Source organism: Mesoplodon bidens (assembly GCF_964165515.1).
Source record: "Mesoplodon bidens genome assembly, chromosome: 6".
NCBI lineage: Eukaryota > Metazoa > Chordata > Mammalia > Artiodactyla > Ziphiidae > Mesoplodon > Mesoplodon bidens.
In genome coordinates this window covers 37,174,887-37,202,361 of record NC_138162.1, presented here as the reverse complement: position 1 = coordinate 37,202,361, position 27,475 = coordinate 37,174,887, and the positions used below count along the sequence as shown (strand labels likewise).

Below are 27,475 nucleotides of genomic sequence, written 5' to 3'. Positions count from 1 at the left end.
TCTGCCATTCTGTATGAAGCCTTTTGAGGAAAAGATTGACAGCCTTGTTTTAATACTCTGATATATCCATGTGGCAACCAAATCAAAGATCTAATTTTTAAAATTTTTTTAAATTTAAATTTTAAAAGGAGTTATCTCTAGGCGATGGGATTATGAGTGACCGTTTTCCCTTCTATATTTTTCAAATTATCTATAATACAAAAGAAGAGTTGCCTTTTTTATTATTTAATTTTTTGAAATTGCCTCCAAAAATTCGGACAGAGAAAAGATAAAGATAGAAAAGATAAGATTAAGCTAGAAATAAAGTTTGTCACCAAAATGCATTGTGGTAAGGTTCTATAGGTTTCCTAAAGGTACAGAAGAAATGTTTTCCTAAACTTTCTAGCCTCCACCTAAAGAAACTATGGTCACTAAGGAGATTCACAGAGTCTATAATATAAAAATAAGGTAAGGGCCCAGACGAAGCACTGCTATTCTTGTTAATAAACTATGAGAGAGGTCTTCCCTAGCGGTCCAGCAGTTAAGACACTGCACTCTCACTGTGGGGGGCGTGGGTTGGATCCCTGGCAGGGTAACTAGGATCAGTGCATCCAAAAAAAATAAACCACGAGAGAAATTCTTCTCATGGGATTTCACTGAAGAGTGTTTCTTCTGACATCTTTCAGTAAGTTAGTGGCATCATGCCAGAACACAAAGATTAAAATGTAAACTCTGGACCAATTCAAGAAAGCTATTGTTTCTAAAGTACAAAAACAAAACAAAGTAAAACCCAAACCTCCTTTGCAGGTAATTTCTCCCATAAAGTGGTCACACAGCACAAACTCTGAGAATGGTTTCAGATGTATTTTGATGTGACACATTTTTCCTCAAAATAAAGTATCAACACAAAACACCTAAAAACAATGCCAAGGAAAAGAAATAAAACCTTTAAAAAGGTGTTATTTTAAAGACAACTTTTTTTTTAATCAAATGAAAAGAATATATCAAAAACTTCTTACTGGTAGAAGGAAAAGACAACCTTCTTTGCTAGAATTAACTAAGACATTACTTGTCTAGTTTAAATTACAAAATAGGGAATTCCCTGGCGGTCCAGTGGTTAGGACTCGGCACTTCCACTGCCAGGGGCCCAGGTTCTATCCCTGGTCAGGGAACTAAGATCCCACAAGCCTCATGGCACGTCCAAAAAAAAAGAAAAAGAAAAGAAGAAAAAGCTTAAAAGCAGAAGGCGGAATGTTCAATTCTACATTTTGGAAGAAATACGTAAGTTAGTAACTTTATTTTCCTACAGAAAACATGGTCTATGTCTTACCATGTGTTTCCAGTTTCTTGGTAACTGTAACAGGCTGTTCATCCAGGAAGAAATCTGGTAACAAAGGATGGCCTGAAAAATTGACCCCAAAAATAATCAGGTTAATGTAACAACTTGAGTATATTAAGATTTTAACACCTGTTTAATAAATGTTACGTTCTTATTTTATTGATCATTCTGGTGCTGTGGAAAAGACTCCCATGAGAAGTGTCAAACTATCTGACCTTCATTAAGCTAAAACACTTTTCCTGTAATCCAGTTATCCTCCTCTCCTTCAACAAATTTCATCTTTAAGATCCAACCAAAGAGTTGCCTGTTATGTTAAGCCCTTAACTGCTCTCCCAAGAGCTTTTGCCCCTTCTCACCTATCCATGCAACCCTTCTGTGCTACATCCCTCCAAAATGCTCTGGACTCATTTCCTACCTGGCGCCCCAGAGAGAAGGGGGTTCCTCATTAAGAAGAACTTGTTTCCCATCTCTGTTAATGTGTGTCTGTCTTTCACTCTCAGAAGATTAAAAAAACTGGAGGGCAGGAATGCACCAGTCTTTGTTATATCCTACACTTAATCATAATTCCATAATCATATTAAGTTCTCAATACTTGATAGGATTTTTAATTAAAATCAAATTTAAAATTCTATGCACAGTGTCATTGTCTTTAAAACCTAAAGTGATAATAACTTTAGTAGTTGTATAAATATTAACTACTGAGTACTATGATTGTACCATAAGCCAGGTACCATGCCCAGCACATTATATACTTTATTGCATTTAGTTCTTACAAAAATCCTGTGTAGAAATTATCTTTCCCTTATTTTAACCAATAAGGAAAGTGAGGCTCAGAGAAAACAGGCGACATGCCTAAGGCCGCGCAGCTAGTGAGCAGCTGAGCAGAAATGGGAACTGGGTTATCTCCTCCCAAACTCCACTTGTTCCTAATCAGTATACAATATTGCTTCCCTCACAGGATTGCTATGAAGGCTAAACAGACACTGTATATAAAAGTGTTTTTTAAAACTGCAAAGAGCTATTTAATTCAATTCAGTTCAAACTGAAGAGACAGGGATGATACAAATAGAAATGTGGCTTCTGTCACCTAGAAGCTCAACCTAATGAATAGTATTTAAAATACACTTTTGCACAAATAAATACAACTCCCATTTGGGGCTATATTGTCTATTATATAGTATACTTTATACATAAAGTAAAAATGCATTATCATCACCATCCTCACCTACAGTTACAACGGTAAGAATTATTTTTGAACAAGGGGCCTTCTGAGAACCTCTCAAATACCCCCTTGTACATAGGGTAGACCCTGTTCATTCACCTTCACCATTCATCATGAAGTTACTCTCAGACTGCACGTAAGAGACAACATTTGGAAAGCCCATAATCTTAAAAAGTTTTTGTAAAAAACTCACCACTGTATCATCTGTTACCATATCCTTGAAGAAAATCTTTACTGTGTGATTTTAAGGCCAACTTTAAAAACTAATTTTCATTTTTGGTTTCAAGATTTGGACATGGTTAGAAGCTGATGTGACCTTCTCTATCTGTGCATCACTTAAAAAGCCTTCAACTCACTTCTATTTTCCCTTTCTCTGTTTTTCCAGTTGTGTTGGTCTGGGTTTTTCCTTTCACTAGGAGGACAGCTTTTAAAAGAGCATATTAATTTTATAATCACATAAACATGCACACAAAACAGATGTATGTCCACTGCAGAAAATGTGGAAAAACACATCACTACTTCTGAAAACTATATGCATTACCTGGTGTAATGGCATAGACATCAAAATTTTTTATTCCTTCTTCTTTTAAGATATTTTCATCAATAATAAAGTTGCCAGTAAAACTTTTTGGCTTTTTGAAAATGCAATATGCAGCATCTGCAATGATATCAACTTTTCTACATTGGCTTTCAATACCAGATCCTCCCAGCATATCCATAGCAGCAGTGTGTATGGCTGTAGAGAAAACAAACATACACATACGTAACTCTAACTCAAGTAATAGGACTATGGGAGTAACAAGCAAGACAAATAATCTCTTCATAACTCAGGTGATGAGGAAAAGGTCCAGAGAGCTTAAAGGATTTGCCAAATGTTTTACTGTCATAACTGGGTAGACAACACATGTTCCTTGCTCTACACAACACTGCCTTATACAGTACTCCTTCATGAGACTCATGGCAACATTCAATTAGATTTCTGATTAAGAATGCTCAAAGAATTTGCAGTGAGGAATAACAGCAAGAGCACTGAGCTGTACATCAGGTGACTAACATTTTTAAGCCAACTATGCCGTGACTTTCGGCAAGCTACTTTAACATCTTTCGGCCTCAGTTTCTTGTTTCTAAAATATGGAGCTCCTTTCCTAAGCTTATTTTCTCTTTTTCCTCTACTAGAATACAGAGACTCTGTTTTTCTTGTTCATCACTGTATCCCTAGTTCCTAAAACAACGACAAATATACCATAAACATTCAATAGATACTGGCTGGACTTGGGGGTCCCTTTTAAGTTCAGATACTACTTTCATTTATGAAATACTAGAAAATAAAGAGAATTAAAAGGAAGAAAAAAAATTTTTTTGGCCACACCCTGCAGCATGCCAGATCTCAGTTCCCTGACCAGGGATCGAACCTGTACCCCCTCCAGTGGAAGCGTGGAGTCTTAACCACTGGACCGCCAGGGAAGTCCCAAGGAAGAATTTTTAAATTATCTATAATCCCCCTACCCAGAGATAATTACTATTTTTTAAAATAAATTTATTTATTTATTTGTTTTTAGTTTTGGCTGAGTTGGATCTTCATTGCTGTGTGTGGGCTTTCTCTAGTTGCGGTGAGCGGGGGCTACTCTTTGTTGCGGTACGTGGGTTTCTCATTGTCATGGCTTCTCTTGTTGCAGAGCACTGGCTCTAGGCGCCCGGGCTTCAGTAGTTGTGGCACACGGGCTCTAGAGCACAGGCTCAGTAGTTGTGGCTCATGGGCTTAGTTGCTCCGTGGTATGTGGGATCTTCCAGGGCCAGGGACTGAACCCATGTCCCCTGCACTGGCAGATGGATTCTTAACCACTGCACCACCAGGGAAGCCCAGATAATTACTATCAATATTTGCATATAATTCCCACTGTTTTCAGTGCATATAAATTTTAATTAATTTATTTATTAATTTATTTATTTATTTTTGGCTGCATTGGGTCTTTGTTGCTGCACACGGGCTTTCTCTGTTTGCAGCGAGCGGGGGCTACTCTTCGTTGTGGTGCATGGGCTTCTCACTGTGGTGGCTTCTCTTGTTGAGGAGCACAGGCTCCAGGTGAGCCAGCTTCAGTAGTCGTGGCACACTGGCTCAGTAGTTGTGGCTCGTGGGCTCTACAGCACAGGCTCAGTAGTTGTGGTGCACGGACTTAGTTGCTCTGCGGCATGTGGGATCTTCCCGGACCTGGGCTCGAACCTGTGTCCCCTGCACTGGCAGGCGGATTCTTAACCACTGAACCACCAGGGAAGCCCCTAATTTTTAAATTACATGTTTTTTATGAAGTAACTTGAAACTCTACCATTAATACTACATTATTAATTACACATTGTCAAAGTTGTAAATAGTAACAACTCAATTTACATATGTATTTTAGCTTATATTTAAAGCAATGAAAGTCAATTTGTTTAAATATACTTTAGGTGTCAGAGTTTCTAGTAATTTAGATAAACTCTCCATTCCACTATTAAACCATCCTGAAATCATTACATACTGGAATAACTTACACAATTCAGTCCACAAGATGAAAAGTATATAGCTTTTAAGAGCCACTGACCCTTTTCACTCATTCAACAAATAGTTACTGAGCCTTACAAAAAAGTCAGGCACTATTGGAGGTGTTGGGGACAGATGAGTGGACAAAACAGACAAAAATTCCCTACATTCATGGCAATTACATCCTAGCACACATCGCTCTTTCAAAGAGTACACATTAACTTGGGGAATTTCCTAATAGCATTCAATTAGAAGATACTTCTCCACATTGTAACTAAAATTCCTTTACTAGGAATAATTTTTTTTTACTTTACCAATAGCTCAAGACCTCTGGCCTCACTCTTGATGTGGTACCTTATTAATAAAAAATAGCAGGGGCTTCCCTGGTAGCACAGTGGTTAAGAATCTGCCTGCCATTCTGAGGGTGGTCTTTTGGTCTTGTTTATGGTTTCCTTTGCTGTGTAAAAGCTTTGCAGTTTCATTAGGTCCCATTTGTTTATTTTTGTTTTTATTTCCATTTCTCTAGGAGGTGGGTCCAAAAGGATCTTGCTGTGATTTATGTCATAGAGTGTTCTGACTGTTTTCCTCTAAGAGTTTGATAGTGTCCGGTCTTACATTTAGATCTTTAATCCATTTTGAGCTTATTTTTGTGTATGGTGTTAGGGAGTGTTCTAATTTCATACTTTTACATGTACCTGTCCAGTTTTCCCAGCACCACTTATTGAAGAGGCTGTCTTTTCTCCATTGTATATTCTTGCCTCCTTTATCAAAGATAAGGTGACCATATGTGCGTGGGTTTATCTCTGGGCTTTCTATCCTGTTCCATTGGTCTATATTTCTGTTTTTTTTTTTTTTTTGTTACGTGGGCCTCTCACTGTTGTGGCCTCTCCCCTTGCGGAGCACAGGCTCCGGACGCACAGGCTCAGCGGCCATGGCTCACGGGCCTAGCCGCTCCGCGGCATGTGGGATCTTCCCAGACCGGGGCACGAACCCATGTCCCCTGCATCGGCAGGCGGACTCTCAACCACTGCGCCACCAGGGAAGCCCTATATTTCTGTTTTTGTGCCAGTACCATACTGTCTTGATTACTGTAGCTTTGTAGTATAGTCTGAAGTCAGGGAGCCTGATTCCTCCAGCTCCATTGTTCGTCCTCAAGATTGCTTTGGCTATTCGGGGTCTTTTGTGTTTCCATACAAATTGTGAAATTTTTTGTTCTAGTTCTGTGAAAAATGCCAGTGGTAGTTTGATAGGGATTGCATTCAATCTGTAGATTGCTTTGGGTAGTAGAGTCATTTTCACAATGTTGATTCTTCCAATCCAAGAACGTGGTATATCTCTCCATCTGTGTCATCTTTAATTTCTTTCATCAGTGTCTTATAATTTTCTGCATACAGGTCTTTTGTCTCCCTAGGTAGGTTTATTCCTAGATATTTTATTCTTTTTGTTGCAATGGTAAATGGGAGTGTTTTCTTAATTTCACTTTCAGATTTTTCATCATTAGTGTATAGGAATGCCAGAGATCTCTGTGCATTAATTTTGTATCCTGCTACTTTGCCAAATTCAAGATTAGCTCTAGTAGTTTTCTGGTAGCATCTTTAGGATTTTCTATGTAGAGTATCGTGTCATCTGCAAACAGTGACAGTTTCACTTCTTGTTTTCCGATTTGGATTCCTTTTATTTCTTTTTCTTCTCTGATTGCTGTGGCTAAAACTTCCAAAACTATGTTGAAAAAGAGTGGTGAGAGTGGGCAACCTTGTCTTGTTCCTGATCTTAATGGAAATGGTTTCAGTTTTTCACCATTGAGGATGATGTTGGCTGTGGGTTTGTCATATATGGCCTTTATTATGTTGAGGAAAGTTCCCTCTATGCCTACTTTCTGAAGCAACTGACAAAGGATTAATCTCCAAGATTTACACACAGCTCATGCAGCTCAGTAACAAAAGACAAACAACCCAATCCAAAAATGGGCAGAAGACCTAAATAGACATTTCTCCAAAGAAGGTATACAGATTTCCAACAAACACATGAATGAATGTTCAACATCATTAATCATTAGAGAAATGCAAATCAAAATACAATGAGATATCATCTCACACCAGTCAGAATAGCCATCATCAAAAAATCTACAAACAATAGATGCTGGAGAGGGTGTGGAGAAAAGGGAGCACTCTTGCACTGTTGGTGGGAATGTAAATTGACACAGCCACTATGGGGAACAGTACGGAGGTTCCTTAAAAAACTAAAAATAGAATTACCATATGACCCAGCAATCCCACTACTGGGCATAAACCCTGAGAAAACCATAATTCAAAAAGAGCCATGCATATATACACTACCAAACGTAAGGTAGATAGATAGTGGGAAGCAGCCGCAGAGCACAGGGAGATCAGCTCGGTGCTTTGTGACTGCCTGGAGGGGTGGGATGGGGAGGGTGGGAGGGAGGGAGATGCATGAGGGAAGGGATGTGGGAACAGATGTTTATGTATGACTGATTCACTCTGTTATAAAGCAGAAACTAATAAAAAAAAAAAAGAGTCATGTACCAAAATGTTCATTGCAGCTCTATTTACAATAGCCAGGACATGGAAGCAACCTAAGTGTCCATCATCAGATGAATGGATAAAGAAGATGTGGCACACATATACAATGGTATATTACTCAGCCATAAAAAGAAATGAAATTGAGATATTTGTAGTGAGGTGGATGGACCTAGAGTCTGTCATACAGAGTGAAGTAAGTCAGAAAGAGAAAAACAAATACTGTATGCTAATACATATATATGGAATCTAAAAAAACAAAAAAAATGGTCATGAAGAACCTAGGGGCAAGACGGAAATAAAGACGCAGACCTACTAGAGAATGGACTTGAGGATATGGGGAGGGGGAAGGGTAAGCTGTAACAAAGTGAGAGAGTGGCATGGACATATATACACTACCAAACGTAAAACAGATAGCTAGTGGGAAGCAGCCACATAGCACAGGGAGATCAGCTAGGTGGCTTGTGACCACCTAGAGGGGTGGGATAGGGAGGGTGGGAGGGAGGGAGACTCAAGAGGGAAGAGATATGGAAACATATGTATAACTGATTCACTTTGTGATAAAGCAGAAACTAACACACCATTGTAAAGCAATTATACTCCAATAAAGATGTTAAAAAAAAAAATAAAGAATCCGCTTGCTAATGCAGGGGACATGGGTTCGACCCCTGGTCCAGGAAGATCCCACATGCCGCGGGGCAACTAAGCCCATGCACCCATAACTATTGAGCCTGTGCTCTAGAGCCCATGAGCCACAACTACTGAGGCCATGCGCTGCAACTACTAAAACCCATGCGCCTAGAGCCTGTGCCCCTCAACGAGAGAAGCCACCGCAATGAGAAGCCTGTGGACCGCAATAAAGAGTAGCCCAGGGCTTCCCTGGTGCGCAGTGGTTGAGAATCTGCCTGCCAATGCAGGGGACACGGGTTTGAGCCCTGGTCTGGGAAGATCCCACATGCCGCTGAGTAACTGGGCCCGTGAGCCACAACTACTGAGCCTGCGCGTCTGGAGCCTGTGCTCAGCAACAAGAGAGGCCGCGACAGTGAGAGGCCAGCGCACCACGATGAAGAGTGGCCCCTGCTTGCCACAACTAGAGAAAGCCCTCGCACAGAAACGAAGACCCAACACAGCAAAAATTTAAAAAATTTAAAAAAGAGTAGCCCACACTCGCCGCAACTAGAGAAAGCCTGCGCGCAGCAACGAAGATCCAATGCAGCCTAAATTAATTAATTAATTAATTTTAAAAGAAAACAGTGTACCAATGAGGGAAAAAACCCTGCCAATTAAACTACAATATATCATCAACTGTAAGAGCAACCTGATATCAAAGATGTAAAAATGTGAAAACATGGGCATCTCAGAATCAGTGAAATATGGTATAAACTGCTTAACCCTGTTGGTAAGTAGGTCCCTTGAAAAACGGAAACCAGTTTTGGTTTCTAGTACCAAGAGAGGCCGGCTGCCACCTTGTCACCTTGACCTTTGGTTAGCTGAGTTCCCACGTCTACATGTAATGTGGTCCAGGTGACAGAGGACTGTGGCTATTCTGTGATGCTTCTGTTATCTTCCTCTCCACTGCCATTGCCAAGATCAGGAGCCACCAGTTCCAGACTCCCCACCCCAGCTCACATGAAACCTATCCAAAAATGGACCTTTGGGACTTCCCTGGTGGTCCAGTGGCTAAGACTCCGCACTCCCAGTGCAGGGGGCCTCGGTTCAATCCCTGGTCAGGGAACTAGATCCCACATGCTGCAACTAAAGGTACCGCATCCCGCAACTAAAAAAGATCCCACATGTTGCAATGAAGATCCCGCACGTGGTAATGAAGATCCCACGTGCAGCTACTAAGACCCAACACAGCCAAATAAATAAATATTAAAAAAAAAAGTGGACTTTCCTCTTCTACCACACTTGTTCTGACCAATCCAGATGCAAGACGCAGCAGGCATTTTCAATAGCAGCCCTCATCCCTCCTCCCCTCCCCACCCTCCACATCAGCAGAAACTATGAAATGGGTTTTGTAAAATGAGAAAATATTTTTGAGGGTGACGTAGTCGGGTGCCTGAGATCCTCATGTTGTGGAACTACTAAAGGCATGCTTTCTAGTCCGTTTTCTGGATGCGTTGAGTTCACTGGCTTGAAAGTTCTAGACCCAGAAGGGGTAATGTCGCCAGTGTAGAGAAGGAACACTGAGCCAGGGAGGACGAAAAGTGTGGACCAGGACACTGTTTTGATTGTAGATAATACATGTCACACTGTACTCATTTCATTAAGTGCAATAAACCTCCTCTTCCTGGAAGGGCAGTAATGTTGGGAGATTGCTTCTGGTTCCAACAAGCATAAAGAAAGAACCACTCTACTCAGTCCAGAAAGAAGACATATGTTTTTTAAATAGAGGCCTCCCAAACAGCCAGGAGCACGAACACCCTCTCAAATCCATTTTCATTGCCTCCATCATGAATAATGCAATATTCTAGCTAGGTTTCCTGCCTCCTCTTTCCACAAACTTACAAGTCATCCTATATTCAGATGCCAAATTAAACTTCCTAAACCTCATCAACAAACCACCGCTCCTCTCTTCCTTCTTCTTCTTATTGTTCTCCTGCTTCTAAAATTCTAAAGTGGCTCTCCGCTGAATAAATTCAAGCTCCTAAACCCGGCAAGCAAGCCCCTTGGGCTTAGTTTGTCCATCTTCCCCACAACCTCATACCCCCCCCCAACATTCAGGCCAATATGAACCCATTTGCAGATGCTCAAGTTCAGAGGGAAATAAACAGCCCACACCCCATCATGGGGCAACTATATTAAACTCCTTGTCGTTCCACCAAACACATGGTATTGTCCCATACTGCAGCCTTTTTTGTTCGCTCTGCCAGGAATGCCTTGCCCAGTCTCCTTCTTGCTAACTCCAGTATCCTCTTGTGGTCTCATTTCAATTGTTCCATTAGAAAACAACCTTTCCTAACCTTTAATCTGAAATACATGGCCCTCTTGCTACGTTTTAAAAGTATCCCTTACATAATTCATTATGCCGTGTATCATATGGAACATGACCGTCAACTGAATTCACTATGCTATACAAATCTAGGACCCAAATGATACCAATGGTTCCAAGATGTCTAGTCAATCTAAAACGAACATCTCTAAGCTAAAGCAAAGTCTCAGCAGTGAACTGATTTCTTCTTCCAATCCTGATACCGTCCTCCACGTTCCCTGTCATACAATGTTCTCCCCCTTCCTTATATAAGCTTTGTTCAGAATGCCTATCTTGGACCTAGGTAGAAGGAAATCATACTGCACTTTCATTCATTCATAAAATACTTACTTAATGTCTACAATGACTATAATGAAATGAACAAGACAGATACTGTCTCTACCTTCAAGAAGCTTTTCTAGCAAGAAAGACATTAAACAGGGACTTCCCTGGTGGTCCGGTGCTGAAGAATCCACCTTCCAATGCAGGGGACGCAGGTTTGATCCCTGGTCAGGGAAATAAGATCCCATATGCTGTGGGGCAACTAGGCCCATGCGCCACAACTACTGAGCTCATGCGCCTCAACAAAAGAGCCTGTGTGCCACAAACTACAGGGCCCACACGCTACGGAGCCCACACCACAACCAGAGAGAGAAAACTCACACGCCACAGCTAGAGAGAAGCCTGCACGCCGCAGCTAGAGAGAAGCCCACGCACCGCAACGAAAGATCCCTCATGCCTCAACAAAGATCCTGCATGCCTCAACGAAGATCCAGTATGCCGCAATGAAGATCCTGCATGCCACAATGAAGATCCGACACAGCCCCCCAAAAAAGACATTAAACAATTAGTTATAAAATCAGCAATTTAATTTCAAGTGTTATAAGTGATATGAAAGATATGTCCAGATTACTAAATCCAGTGGTCAGTCCCCATCTTGTAAGAGCTATGAGCAGCATTTGACACAACTGATCATTCCTCTTCTTCCTTGAAACACTTTCTCCAATTGGCTTTCAGGACATCATACTCTTTGATTTTCTTCCTACCTTACTCTCCTATGTGGATTTTTTCCCTCTTCTTCCCAACCTCTTAACATTGCAATGGCCAATGATACTTTCTCTTCTTCTATTCACTCTCTAGCTGACATCATCTAGCCTTGTGACTCTATATGCCATCTATATGCTGAAAATCCACAAATTTCCATCTCCAGCCTGGACCTCCCTCATGACCCCCAGACTTCCAAACCCAACTGCTTATTGACCATCTCCACGTGGATGCTCAATCACAATGCCCCAAACTGAATTTGTTCCCCAACCTCCCCTGTCTGTAGCATTCCCTCATCTCAGTTGATGGCAACTCCATTATTCCAGTTACTAAAGCCAAAGTAATTTTGGAGTCATCCTTGGCTCTTCTTTTTGCCTTATATCCTATATCTAATCCATCAGCACATCTTGTTGGTTCTAACTTCAAAAAATATCAGAATCTGACCACTCTGCCTCTGCTATCACCCTGGTCACAGCTACTAATATCTGTGCCTAGGTTACTCTAATAGGCTCCAAACTGGTCTCCCTGTTTCTCCTTTTGCCCTATGAGAATCTATTCTCAGCAGAGCAGCCAGAGAGATTCTTTTACAAATTTAAAAGAATCAGGCCCCTCCTCTGCTCAAAACCTTGCAAAAGCTCCTGGGCTTCCCTGGTGGTGCAGTGGTTCAGAGTCCACCTGCCGATGCAGAGGACGCAGGTTCATGCCCCGGGCCGGGAAGATCCCACGTGCCGCAGAGCGGCTGGTCCTGTGAGCCATGGCCGCTGAGCCTGAGCGTCCGGAGCCTGTGCTCCGCAACAGGAGAGGCCACAGCAGTGAGAGGCCCACGTACCGCAAAAAAAAAAAAAAAAAACCTCCTCATTTCACTCATAGAGTAAAAACCCAAGTCTTGGCAAGAACCTTACAACATCTGACCATTTCCTCAAAAGCATCATCTCCTCACTTCCTACCACTCGCCCCTCATTCCAGCCACATTGGCCTTCTGTCTGTTCTTTCATCATTGCCAAGCAGGCTCACCTCAGAGGACCTTTCAAGGGCCTATGTCTTCTGTCTTCAATGCTTTTCCCTCAAATACCCCATTGACCAACACATCCCCAAGGTGAACTCCATCACCTCCTTACTTGAAGACTTCTACTCTCAAATGTCACCTCAAAAAGGCTAAACCTTTCTACCCTATTTAAAATGGCAACTTATCCTCCCCAACACCTGAGTCTTTTAATCTCCCTTACCTTCTTCTACTTTTTCCATAGCATTATCACCTTCTAGCATATTATATAGTTTGTTATTCATTATGTTAAATGTCTATTGTGTCTCTCCCAATTATACTATAAGTTCCATAATGGCAGATACTCTTGTCCACTTTGTTCTCTGATGTATCTTAAGCAACTAGAACAGAGCTTAGCACATAATAGGTGTCCAGGAAATATTTGCTGATGAATAAAATCTCAGATTTTTAGTGTTAGACTAGGCTTCTTCTCACTTTGTTACCCCAGAATCCCAAAGACCTAAAGATTAGAAGAGGGGAGGCAAGGAAAGAAGGACGAAGTGTAAATGATGGCAACAAACTCTTTCATCTCTGGCATTACGGGGTAAACTCTCTGAAGGTAAGGACTGCATCACATTCATCTTAGTACCCCCAGGTACCTTGTGCATAGTAGATACTTAATAAATTATCTGTTGGAATACATAATGAATAAATAGCACAGAGAACTGTGTCTGGCATATAAAAGCGTTTGGAAGATGAATGAATATAAAGCGTCAAGTGACATAATAGAGGTACCAAGAGGGAAAACACTATGTTCAGACTTTATCTCAGAGACCTCCCTTTCTAACTAACTGCCTGACTCTTACTATCTATCAGCTTTAGTAACAGCAATGATTAAGGTAGGGGGAGGAGGTTGAGAAAGGATGAGAGAAGGAAAAGAAGTTTAAAAAACGAGGCACAAGAAAGTGCGAGCTTTTAAACTGTTTTACTGTGATTCACAAGTAACACTTTTTATCAGCATGACTAAAAACACATAATACCTACACATATACACTCACAAACATATACCTATTTCACTTATATATGACACTTATGTATGAAAAAAGTTTATGAAACAATACTGACTCTTACTATACGCAATGCTCTCTAATATTTTCTATTTTATTCAATTAGAAATAAATTGAAACAACAACAAAATTCTGGCTGCTACCTAGATTTCACAATCCGCTAAATTGATTTCATGCCTCACTAAACTGATTTCATGACTCACCAATGAGTCTTGACATGTAGTTTGAAAAATACTGTAGAAGCAGTTTTTTCACTCATCTTTGCCTCACTGCAACGAATATCACTCTCCAGAAAATCTTAAAAGAACTGTGTCTGCTACAGTAACATAAGGGAAACGAAGAAGCAATAAATCATGGTTCTGATCCCACAGTAGATCAGGGCATAAAGAATCTTAGTCAAACTTCAGATGGAATTTTAAAAAATTGATTCCTCCTTAAAAAATTAAAAATAGAACTACCATATCATCCAGCAATTTCACTTCTGGGTATTTATCCAAAGAAAACAAAAACACTAATTCAAAAATATATATGCACACCAATGTTCACTGCAGCATTATTTACAATAACCCAGATATGGAAGCAACCTAAATGTCCATCGATGGATAAATGGATAAGGAAGATGTGGTAATACACACACACACACACACACACATACAATGGAACATTACTCAGCCATTAAATAAATTAAATCTTGCCATTTGTGACAACATGGATGGATCTACAGAGTATCATGCTAAATGAAATGTCAGACAAAGACAAATATCATATGATCTCACTTATATGTGGAATCTGAAAAACAAAATAAACAAACAAACCAAAATGAAAACAGACTGATAGATACAGAGAACAAACACGTGGTTGCCAGAGGAGAGTGGGGTGAAGGGTGGGGAAAAATACGTGAAAGGGATTAAGAGGTACAACCTCCAGTTATAAAATAAATAAGCCACAGGAATGTTACATGCAGCATAAGGAATATGGTCACTAATACTGTAATAACTTTGTATGGAGACAGATGGTTACTAGACTTATCGTGGTGATCATTTCACAATGCATGCAAATGTCAAATCACTATGCAGTACACCTGCAACTAACATAATATTGTACATCAACTATAGTTCATTAAAAAATTTTTTTTCATTCCTGGAGTTCTTATTAGAAAAGAAAGATAGTGGCTAGAGAGCTGGCTGCAACGGCTAAATTTTCCTAAGAGTTGCATTAGCAACATATCCCAGGGCTCCATAAATTCTCACCCACAGCCCCTTGTTCTCCCAGCTTCAATACCATAGACCATTAGGTCTTTCACTGCTGCCTGGAGCTGAGGAAATCTCACCTAGTATACAGCAGATGGGAAGAAAAAGAAATCCCTCATTTGTTTCTAAGCTACAACTCTGGGTACAATTCACACTGCTATATGGCAGTTCCATTCAAGAGCACCTCTAGGGCTATCATGATTTGCAAAAATTCTGAATTAAGTGTTCTTCTAACAGACAGTGGTGTTTGTTTATTTTTCCTGTGTCTGGATATTGGATCCCCTTAGCTGCACTGCACTTTTTGTCTCTTCACTGCTCTATTCACCCTTAGATACTTTAAACAATGGCAACCTTGGCAGCAGGGGCAAGTGGAGCAGTCTCTGCCCACGGGTGGGTAATACAGCAGATGTACCAGTTACTGAATCCATTTGGAGGCCTAAAGGAGAATTCTCCCTGATCTCCTCACTGTTCAGCCTTAAGGGTAGGAAATACTTCTCTCACCTGTTGAATCACCCAGGTGAGGGCCTCAGATCTCCATGGGCTGAGCTCTCTCCAGGAACTTCTGAGTATTAATTCTCCCTCCAATGCTCTCTACTGGCCCCATTCTGTCCTCTGGCCCAGAGGGGAATAACCTCCTTCAAGCTTCTCAGTTACTCCTCTTACAGAATCAATGTCTTGCTCATTCCTTCCATGTCCTGCCTGCCTGCCACCCCAACACCTGCTCCACTCCGGGGAGTTTCCTGGTCGTTGGAAAGGGTGGACAGCAAGGCCATAAGTTTCAACAGTCACCTTCTCAGAAACCCCCTGTACCCTCAAATAAGTGAAAAGATTCCAGTCTGCAATCTGTATGTTTCAAGGAATATAATGAAGAATATGAAGATACTTTCAAAGGGAACCCAAAATTATCATTCATTCAAAAAACACCTAAGTGACCACTGAATGGAGGGCACTGTCCTAGGAGGAGACACACCAGCTTGACCCCTAAGAAGTTTCCTTGGAAAGGGGTCACACTAATTTACATGTTGGAGTACTGATGTTAGTGCAACAAAGGTTCTGTTAAATACATAAAATGAAAAAGTGATTCCCACTACATTTTCCCTCTATCATACTTTTGTGGGGTAGGATTGTCATTTAGATTTAAGATGAAAGTAGTTAAGGTTTTCACAGGCATTATCTATTAAATATATGAAAAAACGTATAATAGATATAGTTTCTTTTCTTTTACCTCCTTTAAGCTGTTTTGATATATAAGTGGAGAATAAGAACCCACAAGGACAAGCTTTCCCCTTCTGTCATTGTTACTGACTTTCCCTCATGTTTAGACAACATATTCCCTAGCCTGCACCCATCAGCTTTCATCATACATTTAACTCTAAAGCTGCATACCCAGCCATATGCAGGTTATTCTGTCACCTAAAGGGGATCTAGGCACTCTGTGAACTCAGAGCTCATGTGAAAGTACAGAAAAGTTGGTTTTTCATAAAGGAAAAAGACAAAGTAGTAAGAAAGAAAGTAAGAAAGAAAGTAAAGAAGCATTTGCTGGGATGTGTGAGGAGAAAACAAAAGTATGAGAATCTGTAGAATTTTTTAAGGTACCAAAGATAGTGATGGAAAAAAGGTTAGGGAAACGCAGATGGCTTCCTGCTGGCTCTAATGAGACTCTTCAAGTGTTCCTGGGTTCAGTGTTTCTAGTACAGCAATCATGTAGTCACGCAGATCAAGTCAAAGCAAGAAGATGACTGAAAAGGGCCTTTTATGCACAATAAAAAGTTGAACTTTTTTCCCAACAGACTGAGGTTACCTTTGACAGGCTACTCACTTGCACCCCACCCCACCCAGCAAAGAGTGTCTAAGACAATAAATGAGAATCCAATAAATGGATTTTTTGTAAGTACATACCTGTTTTAGGCCACAGTGCATTGACTGCAATTTCACCTTTAAATTCTTCTGCCATTCCAAGCACACACATAGACATACCATACTTAGCAATGGTGTAAGCTGAAAGAAATCACCAAGAATTTAATTAAGAAAGAAATTAATCTGTGAATTTAAATAACCAATTTCTTTCTATTACTATTCCTTCCTCAATATATTTTTTCAGAACTACTTAATAATAATACAAAACATAATTTTAATTTACTATTTTTTTTTCTTTTTTTTTTTTTTTGCGGTAGGCGGGCCTCTCACTGTTGTGGCCTCTCCCCCTGCAGAGCACAGGCTCCGGACGCGCAGGCTCAGCAGCCATGGCTCACGGGCCCAGCCGCTCTGCGGCATGTGGGATCTTCCCAGACCGGGGCACGAACCCGTGTCCCCTGCATCGGCAGGCGGACTCTCAACCACTGCGCCACCAGGGAAGCCCCTAATTTACTATTTTTAAAAGAACAGTTTTTATAGAAGTAACTGTAGTTTTATGGAAATGGTTTTTATATATATCAGGGATGAACCACTTTTACATACTTCCATCCTAATATTAGATTCAAAGAAAAAAGACGGTAATAAACTTTCACTTCTCTTAACATTATGGGAGTAAGTTACATTATTGTTTCTTAATCTGGTTTTTTCCTTTTCTTTTTTAAAAAAATGAAAGTGACCATTTAAAGGAAAACTACTACTAGTAAAACATAAACAAAAGGTTGCAAATTCATTTAACCTGGTCGATTAAAACAGAACTCCTTTTGGTTTTGTTCTATGGGTTCCTACTTCAACTGCCTTCCTTTCGAAATTTTACTGAATTATGTTGAAATAAGGACTAAGTATCTGACACAACTATTTCAAAGGAGGCACCTATACATAAATCTTGTTATTTAGCATACTCACCTTAAATCACTAGTTTTCTGTGAAAGGTAAAGTATTCCATGGATCGTTTTCACCAACTTTACTGAAGAATAAGTTACATACAATAAAACACACCCACTGGGACTTGAGAGAGCTTTCTAGGACAGGGATATCCATATCTCCATTTGAGTATTGGTTATACAGGTGTATACGTTTGTCAAAACTCATCAGACTGAACCATTAACAACTGTGCATTTTATTTAATGTAAATTATACCTCAATTTTTTAAATTAAAGATAAAAGATTAAGAATCTACTTACAGAATGCTATCGATTTCTGCATAGAAAATTTAATGTTGAACGCTATGTACAAATTGTGATTACATCATAGATATACTGGTTTAATACAAAACAAATTGACTAAACAAGCCATCCCCTCATCCTACCACCTACCACAGTGCTGTTTGAACCACAGTGGATTTAGGTTCAGCGGTGGGCTAAGATTGAGGATATGAGCAATTTTACTCTTTTTCAAATACGGAATGCATGCTTTAGATCTGAAAGCAAAAGAAAACACAAGTCAAGTTACTAGCTTTCTAACAGCTTCATTACTCTCTTAAGTTATATTTTAAACTACTTCTACAGAGCAACTGAACTTGTTCAGTAACCGGTAGGGTACTTCTGTTGGTTTTCTTTGTTGTTGTTCCCCCACTTACCTGGAATGTAGATAGGAAAAGCAACTAATATTCATCCTTTGAAGCTATGCATAATGGCCTGACAATATGATCTGCTTGATGAAAATAATCAATTCCGTGGCACACTAGCCTTAAACCCAACTTAGATTATCTTCAACTACATCCTTCCAAGTCAGACAGACCTGGGTTCAAATCCTCCTTCTGCCCTTCATTGTGTAATCTGGGGCAAAATATATAGTATTCTAATTCTCAGTTTTCTCATTTGTAAATGTTGGTAATACCTGCTACTAGCTAGGATTGACCAAGGGATTAAAATGAGATGATACATATGAGATACTTAGAACAGTTCATATATTAAACATGAAATAAACAACTGCTATTATTAGTATTACATATTCTGATTTTTTTTCATCTTAGTAGGTATAGTATTCCTACCACACTAGAACTGTAATTTAATAACATGAACTCCCAATACATTACCAAATTTAATCTGTACCAATATGCAATGCAATGTTCCTTTGTAGGCAATATTTAGTTGTTTGTTTTTTAAACGCTTTCAAAAAGGTAGATAATTTATTTTACAAAAGACACAGGTCCAACATTTGGAAATGTTTAATTATTAAGCTATAGTATATAGCTTAATAACATACTGTAGCTTAATAATTTTATAGTTTTTAGTTTTATTTCACATTCAATAACTTCTAGGACTTGAAACTAGTCCATTCTTCTTAAGTCTGTTTCTTTATTACCAATGTACAACATCCTTGTTACCATCTACAATGTCTTTTTTTTTTTGCAATGTCTTTTTAAGTTTATAAACCAAATACAATCAATATCACTAAAGGGTTTTTGTACATATTGTTTTTCTATTACAAAGGTGCTTCACTTTTATGGGGGTGAGGTAGAGAAGGGCAAACAATATCACAGCTGTTTGTCATTAGAACAGTAAAGCTGCACCTCAAAGCATCAACAGGAAACAAACAACTTATTCCAAGCAATAAGACCATATTTCACACTCAAGGGAAGGAGTTCATTTCATTTACATTACAAACATGAGCTTCTCTGATATATTAGACAAAACCTTTCCACCTGCACTTTGCTTGCCTAACCCTCAGCGTTACTAACCCTAATCAGGTACGTTTTCCACGGCAACATGCCCTATCCTACACATTATACTGAAAACTCTTAGCACCACGCTTAGATACTAATACCTTGAGCTTAATAAGATAGTTAAGTTTACTAGAAACTTACTGTAGGCTAGGCACTGCACTTATTAGTTATTACTTTCACATGAATTATTTTACTTAATCAGGGTTGTAAGCTCCAAGGCCTATAGGGCATTTGAGTAAATGAATAAAGTGAGCTGGGTGTAAGAAAGAGCAACGGTTCAGAAATACAATTGAGCCTTATTACTGAATTTCTATAAGCATTTAACATGATACAAACACATATAATCCTGGAGATTATATATTTAATTAAAACTTAGAAATACAAATAAGGATCTGCATTCTACCTCCTGTCTTCCAACCCTGTTTCTTCAAACCACTAGAACACAAGACATAGGCCACAGGGCCCTGGGCACCAGGGATCAGGAAGCAGCTCCAGATCCTTGCTGAAATCTCCAAATAGGTCAGTTCTTTGGGCCTTCCCCTACACTCTCCCTGAGGATGCTTCTCAGGCTTCCCTGAGAAAACAACCTATACTTATCTTCTGTGAATGAAGTGAGTGTCACTAAATAAAAAACAAAACAAAAATTTAAATGGAAATGTCTCATTATGAATTTCTCTTTTATAACGTATGCCTTTCATAGAGGGCCAAAAACCTGACACCCTTTTTTTGGTTCAAAGGTCAATGTCAGGTCTTTCAACTGGCATTGTAAAATGCCTTTAACTGGTAACAATTTTATTTAAAACTAGCTGTTAATAGGGACTTCCCTGGTGGCGCAGTGGTTAAGAATCTGCCTGCCAATGCAGGGGACACGGGTTCAAGCCCTGGTCCAGGAAGATCCTACATACCGCAGAGCAACTAAGCCCCTGCACCACAACTACTGAGCCCACGTGTCACAACTACTGAAGCCCGTGCGCCTAGAGCCCATGCTCCGCAACAAGAGAAGCTACTGCAGTGAAAAGCCCGTGCACAGCAACAAAGAGTAGCCCCCGCTCACCGCAACTAGAGAAAGCCCATGAGCAGCAACGAAGACCCAATGCAGCCAAAATAAATAAATAAAATAAATTTATTTTTAAAAATAGCTGTTAATAAATATAGGAACTTTCAACAGTGAACAGAATCTTTGCTTTAAAAAAGGGTTTTAGGGCTTCCCTGGTGGTGCAGTGGTTGAGAGTCCACCTGCCGATGCAGGGGACACAGGTTCATGCCCCGGCCCGGGAGGATCCCACATGCTGCGGAGCGGCTGGGCCCGTGAGCCATGGCCGCTGAGCCTGTGCGTCCGGAGCCTGTGCTCCGCAACAGGAGAGGTCACAACAGTGAGAGGCCCGTGTACCGAAAAAAATAAAATTAAAATACATAAATAAATAAATAAATAATAAAAAACAGTTTTATTTTAGGGTATCTATTCCTGAGATATTTGTAGATCTATTACTCCAACGTACTCATATTTAGTTTTTAGTACCTTTGTGCCCTACAGCTTATGTATTCCATTTGTAGTTCTTCAACTACACAAATAGTTTTCATTCATAAAGGTAATTTTAAAAGGTTAGTTCATTTTCCTATATCGGATTTTTTGGTTTTGTTTTGAACTGAACAAATCTACAAACAGGAATGTAGTTTAGGCCATCACTTTCATTTTTGGAAAATGACCTTGGTATAGGAAAGGGGACAAATTATTCTTGACAAATGGGTTTTCCAAAGACATAATTTCACAAGGAATGAGCAATGAGAATCATATACTTGTGTTTCCGTAAGTCATAATGTCAGCTAAAAAAGCCAAGTCTTTGACCCAATCTTTGCTTGGGAACTGAGCTGGGAATTTTCTCTTGGGTGGCAAAAAAGAATTGATTTCTTTCTAATCAAAAACAAAATCTCTACAACAATACACCACAACCACACAACCTCGTCACAGAACTGATTATCACTTTGTATTCAACATGAGTAAAGCACTGAATAGTCTGTATTTCAAACCACGGAAGTCTATTTAATTCTTAGAATTCATAACGGCCCGTTTTTAACTTTTAGCAAGAGCAATTTCTAGTGAACAATACAGTGAACAAACTTAATTTCTACACCTCTGTGAAACACTTCTACATTAGTTTAGACTTGTATATGTTTAAAGTTAACCCTGACCATCACAGCCACACTGTCTATACCACTTTTTTTTTTAAATTTATTTACTTTGGGCTGCATTGGGTCTTTGTTGCTACGCATGGGCTTTCTCTAGTTGCAGCCAGTGGGGCTACTCTTCGTTGAGGTGTGCAGGCTTTGCATTGCGGTGGCTTCTCTTGTTGCAGAACATGGGCTCTAGGCACACGGGCTTCAGAGTTGTAGTGCATGGGCTCAGAAGCTGTGGCTCGCGGGCTCTAGAGCGCAGGCTCAGTAGTTGTGGTGCATAGGCTTAGCTGCTCCACAGCACGTGGGATCTTCCAGGACCAGGGATCGAACCCATGTCCCTTGCACTGGCAGGTGGATTTTTTAAAATTAATTAATTAATTAATTTTTTGCCTGCATTGGGTCTTCATTGCTGTGCACAGGCGTTCTCTAGTTGTGGCGAGCACGGGCTACTCTTTGTTGTGGTGTGCGGGCTTCTCATTGCAGTGGCTTCTTTTTGTTGTGGAGTACAGGTTCTAGGCACACAGGCTGCAGTAGTTGTGGCACGTTGTCTCAGTAGTTGTGGCTCGCGGGCTCTAGAGCACAGGCTCAGTAGTTGTGGCGCACGGGCTTAGTTGCTCCACGACACGTGGGATCTTCCTGGACCAGGGCTCGAACCTGTGTCCCCTGCATTGGCAGGCGGATTCTTAACCACTGCGCCACCAGGGAAGTCCTGATTACCACTTTTGATAAACCTACATTACATTTTCTAAAACATTTCTCAATCCTCAAGTCAGTTCCTGATGTTCATGTCATGAGTATCCAGTCTAAAAAACGTTAATCACATCAAAATTATCCTGACACCATAAATAAATATAACTGGGTGGGTGGAATATTTATACCTGTGGCTTCGTCATCTATAATAGAAACTGCCACAAATGATTTAAGTTTTTCATGCATCATGCCCTTCTAACCCTTAATTCAGCAGGAATAGTATTCCTGGTTAGGTTTATATTTTTAAACACTTATTTAAATGAGTGTTTACATTCAATCAAAATTCTTTCACAAAGTTACCAGCTGTAAAATATTTTGATGCCCAGATAATTTCTTCTTGTAACACATAACTGCATCACACAGCAGCATTGCTTATTTTATTTGAAAATAAACACAAACCTATTGAAATGTTAGTCCTTTTTCTAGTTAAGTTTTTCACCACAATCTTTTCAATATGCTTGCCACAGATCTTACTATGGTTTGATTCTCTATGGTTTCCATTCAGGAGGAATATAGGTTACACATTGAATTTATAGAAATAATGTCCCACATCTACAAAGAAGCAAGCTCTCAACCATTTTACTTGCACATATGGCCCTCTTGGCATATGTCTCATTTTCCCACTTCAGATAGAGACATGGGTATGAGAAATATTTTACTTTCTCCTTTAATAGAAGAAGAAAAAGTGCAAGCACAATGATAAGTGGCAACTTTTTAGCCTGCCCTCAGCATCCAGAGACAATGGTGCCCAGTCCCCATCTGATAACGCAGTTGATACTCTGCCACTAGGCTATGGTAGCTAACTGTTGCCATGTGGGAACGCTGTCTCTATGTGGCCAATGTTTCAAGAAAGCCAGAAATCAGGATTTTTGTGTAAATCTCCTGATTTTTTTCATGTAGGCAGCTAATGAAATTATGAATATAGGTAACTAATAAAAACAAAATGTTTAACACTGTCAGAGCCAAGTTTTGCAGATCCAAAAAAACACATCCAAGGGCAAAGTTCAGAATTAAAGACAAATTTTACATTTAACCCTTATTATCAATCTTATGACATACTTCTCTATTATCCCCATTTTACAAATGAGAAAACAGACTCTGCAAGAGGTTAAGTTACTTGTACAAGGTCATGAAGATAGTGAGTCATGAAGGGTGGGGGGTGAGATTTGAATCCTCAAAGGAGTCTGCCTCCAAAGCCCAAGTTCCTAACCACCTGTTCTATGCAAATGTATAAGGCAGATACACACAAGTACATATAAGGCAGATAAGAAAGTTCTGTGCTGATCTGTCCTTATATCCACATGAAAAATGGTAGAACCCGAAGGTAAATAAACAGATAAACAAATGGACAAATAAACAAGAGTGGACTAGGTCTGACCAATCCAGAACACAACAGGACTACATTTGCTCTCATTCTATATTTGATATTTTCCCTGACACTGCCCAAGATAGCATTAGCCTTTTTCAATTACATTAAAATGGGATTCATAATGAGCTTCTTGTTATTTACATAACTAAAACTCCAGTGTTTTTCAGAGGAAGAGACTACTGCAGGTTTGCCAGAAGACTTGGTATGCATATATGTATATTTACTCATGCAAATGTTTGAAAATGTTTGAGCTATACTTTAGTCTTTATTAGAATCACAGAGAAAAGGTACTCTGAATAAAACTATTTAAAATACTATCTACTGACTTGGAGCACTTTTAGGCCTTTATAAGGGTTGACTAGATTTTAAAACTGTATTCCTAACCTATTCAAATCTGTTTACAACTAGTTCTCTGACAAAACACTGCAACACTCTCTCCCACAGGTCTTTAACTTACGTAAGATAGGTGCCTCTGGTGTTGATGTTCATCATCAAATCCACTTTCTTTGTAGGTGTTTCCAATGTGTTGGTCAAGCTAATAGCACTGGCATTATTCACCAAAATATCAATTCCTGTATTCAAATAATCAGCTTCTTAGTAATGTAATTTAGACTTTATAACAAAAAGAAATAAAAAACATTTACTCTATATAGTTGAAGCCCGAGTTCACAAATACTTCTTTTAGATAATATGACTGACCAATACACCAATGCAAGACTCAGTAGCTATGTCAAAACAGCACCCAAATGATTTTCACTGGCACATGGAACCATCACCAGGGCTCCACAGGAAACTGCAAGGAAGCTTAGTCCTTAGTGGTTTGTAGCTCCCATCCTTATCTGTTCTCTTACTTCCTGGTCTTCCCTCCTTGCCTCCAAGAACCTAAGGTCAATTTCCTTAAAGTTTCCCCCCCCCATCATCTTTCCAAGGCCTGTCTCCCTTCCAAGCACACTGGTCTCCCTCCTCTCGAAGGCCCTTACTTAAATGGAAGAGCTCCATTCTGGTCTTGGGAACTGGGAAAAGAGAAATGACCTAGAGTTTAAATTCCAGGCAAATCATGAAAATAGATCAGGTTTGTTTTGGTAACTTATACACAAAATAAATTTAGAATAATGATTATTTCTGCATATTCTATCTAGTTCTTATCCATATGTAACATTTATGGTTACAAGCTTAAATAATGTTAAATGAAAATGGTAAAATACAAAAGCATCTCAAACACATTTCTGCATTTCTACATGGCCTTCATAATTCTTTTCCTTTAAATTGAAGTACAGCTGATTTACAATGTTGTGTTAATTTCTACTGTACAGCAAAGTGACTCAGTTATAGATATATATACATTCTTTTTTATATTCTTTTCCATTATAGTTTATCTCAGGATATTGAATATAGTTCCCTGTGCGATACAGTTGGACCTTGTTGTTTATACATTCTATTCAATATATGTAATAGCTTGCATCTACTAACCCCAAACTCCCCATCCATCCCTCCCCCATCCCCATCCCCCTTGGCAACCACAGGTCTGTTCTCTATGTCTGTGAGTCTGTTTCTGTTTCGTAGATAAGTTCATTTGTGTCATATTTTAGATTCCACATATAAGTAATACCATATGGTATTTGTCTCTTTCTGACTTATTTCACTTAGTATGATCATCTCTAGTTGCATTCATGTTGCTGCCATTCTTTCTAAAGAGCATTTAATATTCTATCAAATAGATATATGACAATTTCTACTGCTGGGGTTGGACTGTTGCCTTAAACGTCTTTTATTATCCTCTTAACTTTGCTTTGTCCCTCTCTCACAATATGTGGAAAATGGTTTAAATAAGGTTATTATACTTACAACATATTAGTCATAAGCTCCCTTTCTTCATTTATAGTAACATTATAAAATTTTGATCACATCCTCATTCCTCAATTTCCATATTCTTTAGCACAGAGTTTGCACTACTAATGTTTTCTTAAAATGTGTCCTTAGAATAACTTTGGATTCAACTATATTACATTTTATAGCTTCGTTATAACAAAACTCAAACTCAAGTAAATCACCTGTATATATTGGACAAGTTTCACGTCGACTACCAACTTTCCAGAATAAACAAAATGATGATGCTTTGCCTTCACAAGTGGCAAAGACCAGTGAGAGGAATTTTTAAATCCACGACATGCTTCTCAATTCACAAAACTAGATATTGCTCAATCTCATCACTAAGAGATAATCACTGAGGGGCTAGTCTGTACAAGGCACGCTGCTAGGGCCTAAGAGACAAGGAAGATAATATTCACTAAAGAAAAAGCCAGGTGGGAGCAAAGCAAATTGAGTGTGGGTCTGGGTGAGATGCTGGACTGATGGGTGTGCAAACCACCTGTGTAGAATTACCCTAATTAAGGCGATGAAGCTAATGAGGGTTGATCCAATCAATGGATTCCTTGGTCAAATCCAACCTTTCTTGACTTCATCTCTCACTATGTGATAATAAGTGACAGCTATGTTAGCAGAGCAAACATCTGGGCCCAAAAGCAAAAGAAAGTAGATGAGGAATGAAGATATACTGACTGGGCAAACTGTATTTGACTCGCCAGTGATAAAGAGAAAAAAAACTGGGTCCAATTAAGAGATATCTTAAAATTTCTGAACTCAGATGGGCCAAATTAAAATGGATCAGGGAACGATGGTGGGAAATGATAAAGGAAAGGCATATATGTATGCCTGCTGCAGAAAAAAAAGGTGGCAAGAAAGATTACATCTGTGGTTTATGAAACAGCATAATTTACTCAAGGTCTGAAACACTCTGAAGATGAGGGAAGCCAAGGTGATAGGGAGTACCATGTGGCAGAGGCCCCCCAGGGCACAGGTCAGAAAGCACCATCCACTGTGCAGGACTTTGTTAGGGATAATTCCCCAGCAGAGAGAAATATCAGGACAAAGGTAGAGTGTTCCCTAAAAGGCAGACTACAAAGGCCTACAAAACTCCAAACCAGACCATATCAGTAGCAACCACAGTACGGAACTAAAAACAAACGAGCAAAATATAAAGACTTGGGAGATCTGTGGGAAAAAAACACAGAGGAAAAAAGAGCAGGCTATGAATCATCTCATAAATGTGGCATCCATCCTGATTAGGAGACAGCAGAAGCTGAGATGCTGAACAGAGCTCACTGAAGAATTAAGAATTAAGATTCTGCATTGTTATGCCAGAAAAGCAGAAGTTAATGGGCAAATGGAAAGCAAAACACTTTAAATACATCAAAGTGGATCCTAAGGAGGAGGGAAGGAAATGTTAGGATAGATTCCAAAATAAAGATAACTCCACCACCAATTTGTAAATTTAGCAAGAAGACAGAAATGTTTCAGGGCTTCCCTGGTGGTGCAGTGGTTAAGAATCTGCCTGCCGGGCTTCCCTGGTGGCGCAGTGGTTGAGAGTCCGCCTGCCGATGCAGGGGAAGCAGGTTCGTGCTCCGGTCTGGGAAGATCCCACATGCCGCGGAGCGGCTAGGCCCGTGAGCCATGGCCGCTGAGCCTGCGCGTCCGGAGCCTGTGCTCCTCAATGGGAGAGGCCGCAACAGTGAGAGGCCCGCATACTGCAAAAAAAAAAAAAAAAAAAAAAAGAATCTGCCTGCCAAGGCAGGGGACATGGGTTTGAGCCCTGGTCCAGGAAGATCCCACATGCCGTGGAGCAACTAAGCT

At 39.8% G+C, this 27,475-nt stretch overlaps 1 protein-coding gene across 3 annotated transcripts in view; it reads right to left on the bottom strand.

Moving 5' to 3' along the window:
- The window catches only part of HSDL2 (hydroxysteroid dehydrogenase like 2), a 75,990-nt gene that overhangs the window by 27,679 nt on the left and 20,836 nt on the right, over nucleotides 1–27,475 (bottom strand). For all 3 annotated transcript variants that reach the window (XM_081237178.1, XM_081237179.1, XM_081237180.1), the window contains 5 exons: nucleotides 24,243–24,357; nucleotides 18,140–18,243; nucleotides 16,812–16,910; nucleotides 3,082–3,276; nucleotides 1,310–1,381 (listed from right to left, as the gene is read on the bottom strand). In XM_081237178.1, coding sequence (XP_081093304.1) covers nucleotides 1,310–1,381; nucleotides 3,082–3,276; nucleotides 16,812–16,910; nucleotides 18,140–18,243; nucleotides 24,243–24,357 — 585 coding nt within the window. The remainder of the gene's footprint in view (nucleotides 1–1,309; nucleotides 1,382–3,081; nucleotides 3,277–16,811; nucleotides 16,911–18,139; nucleotides 18,244–24,242; nucleotides 24,358–27,475) is intronic.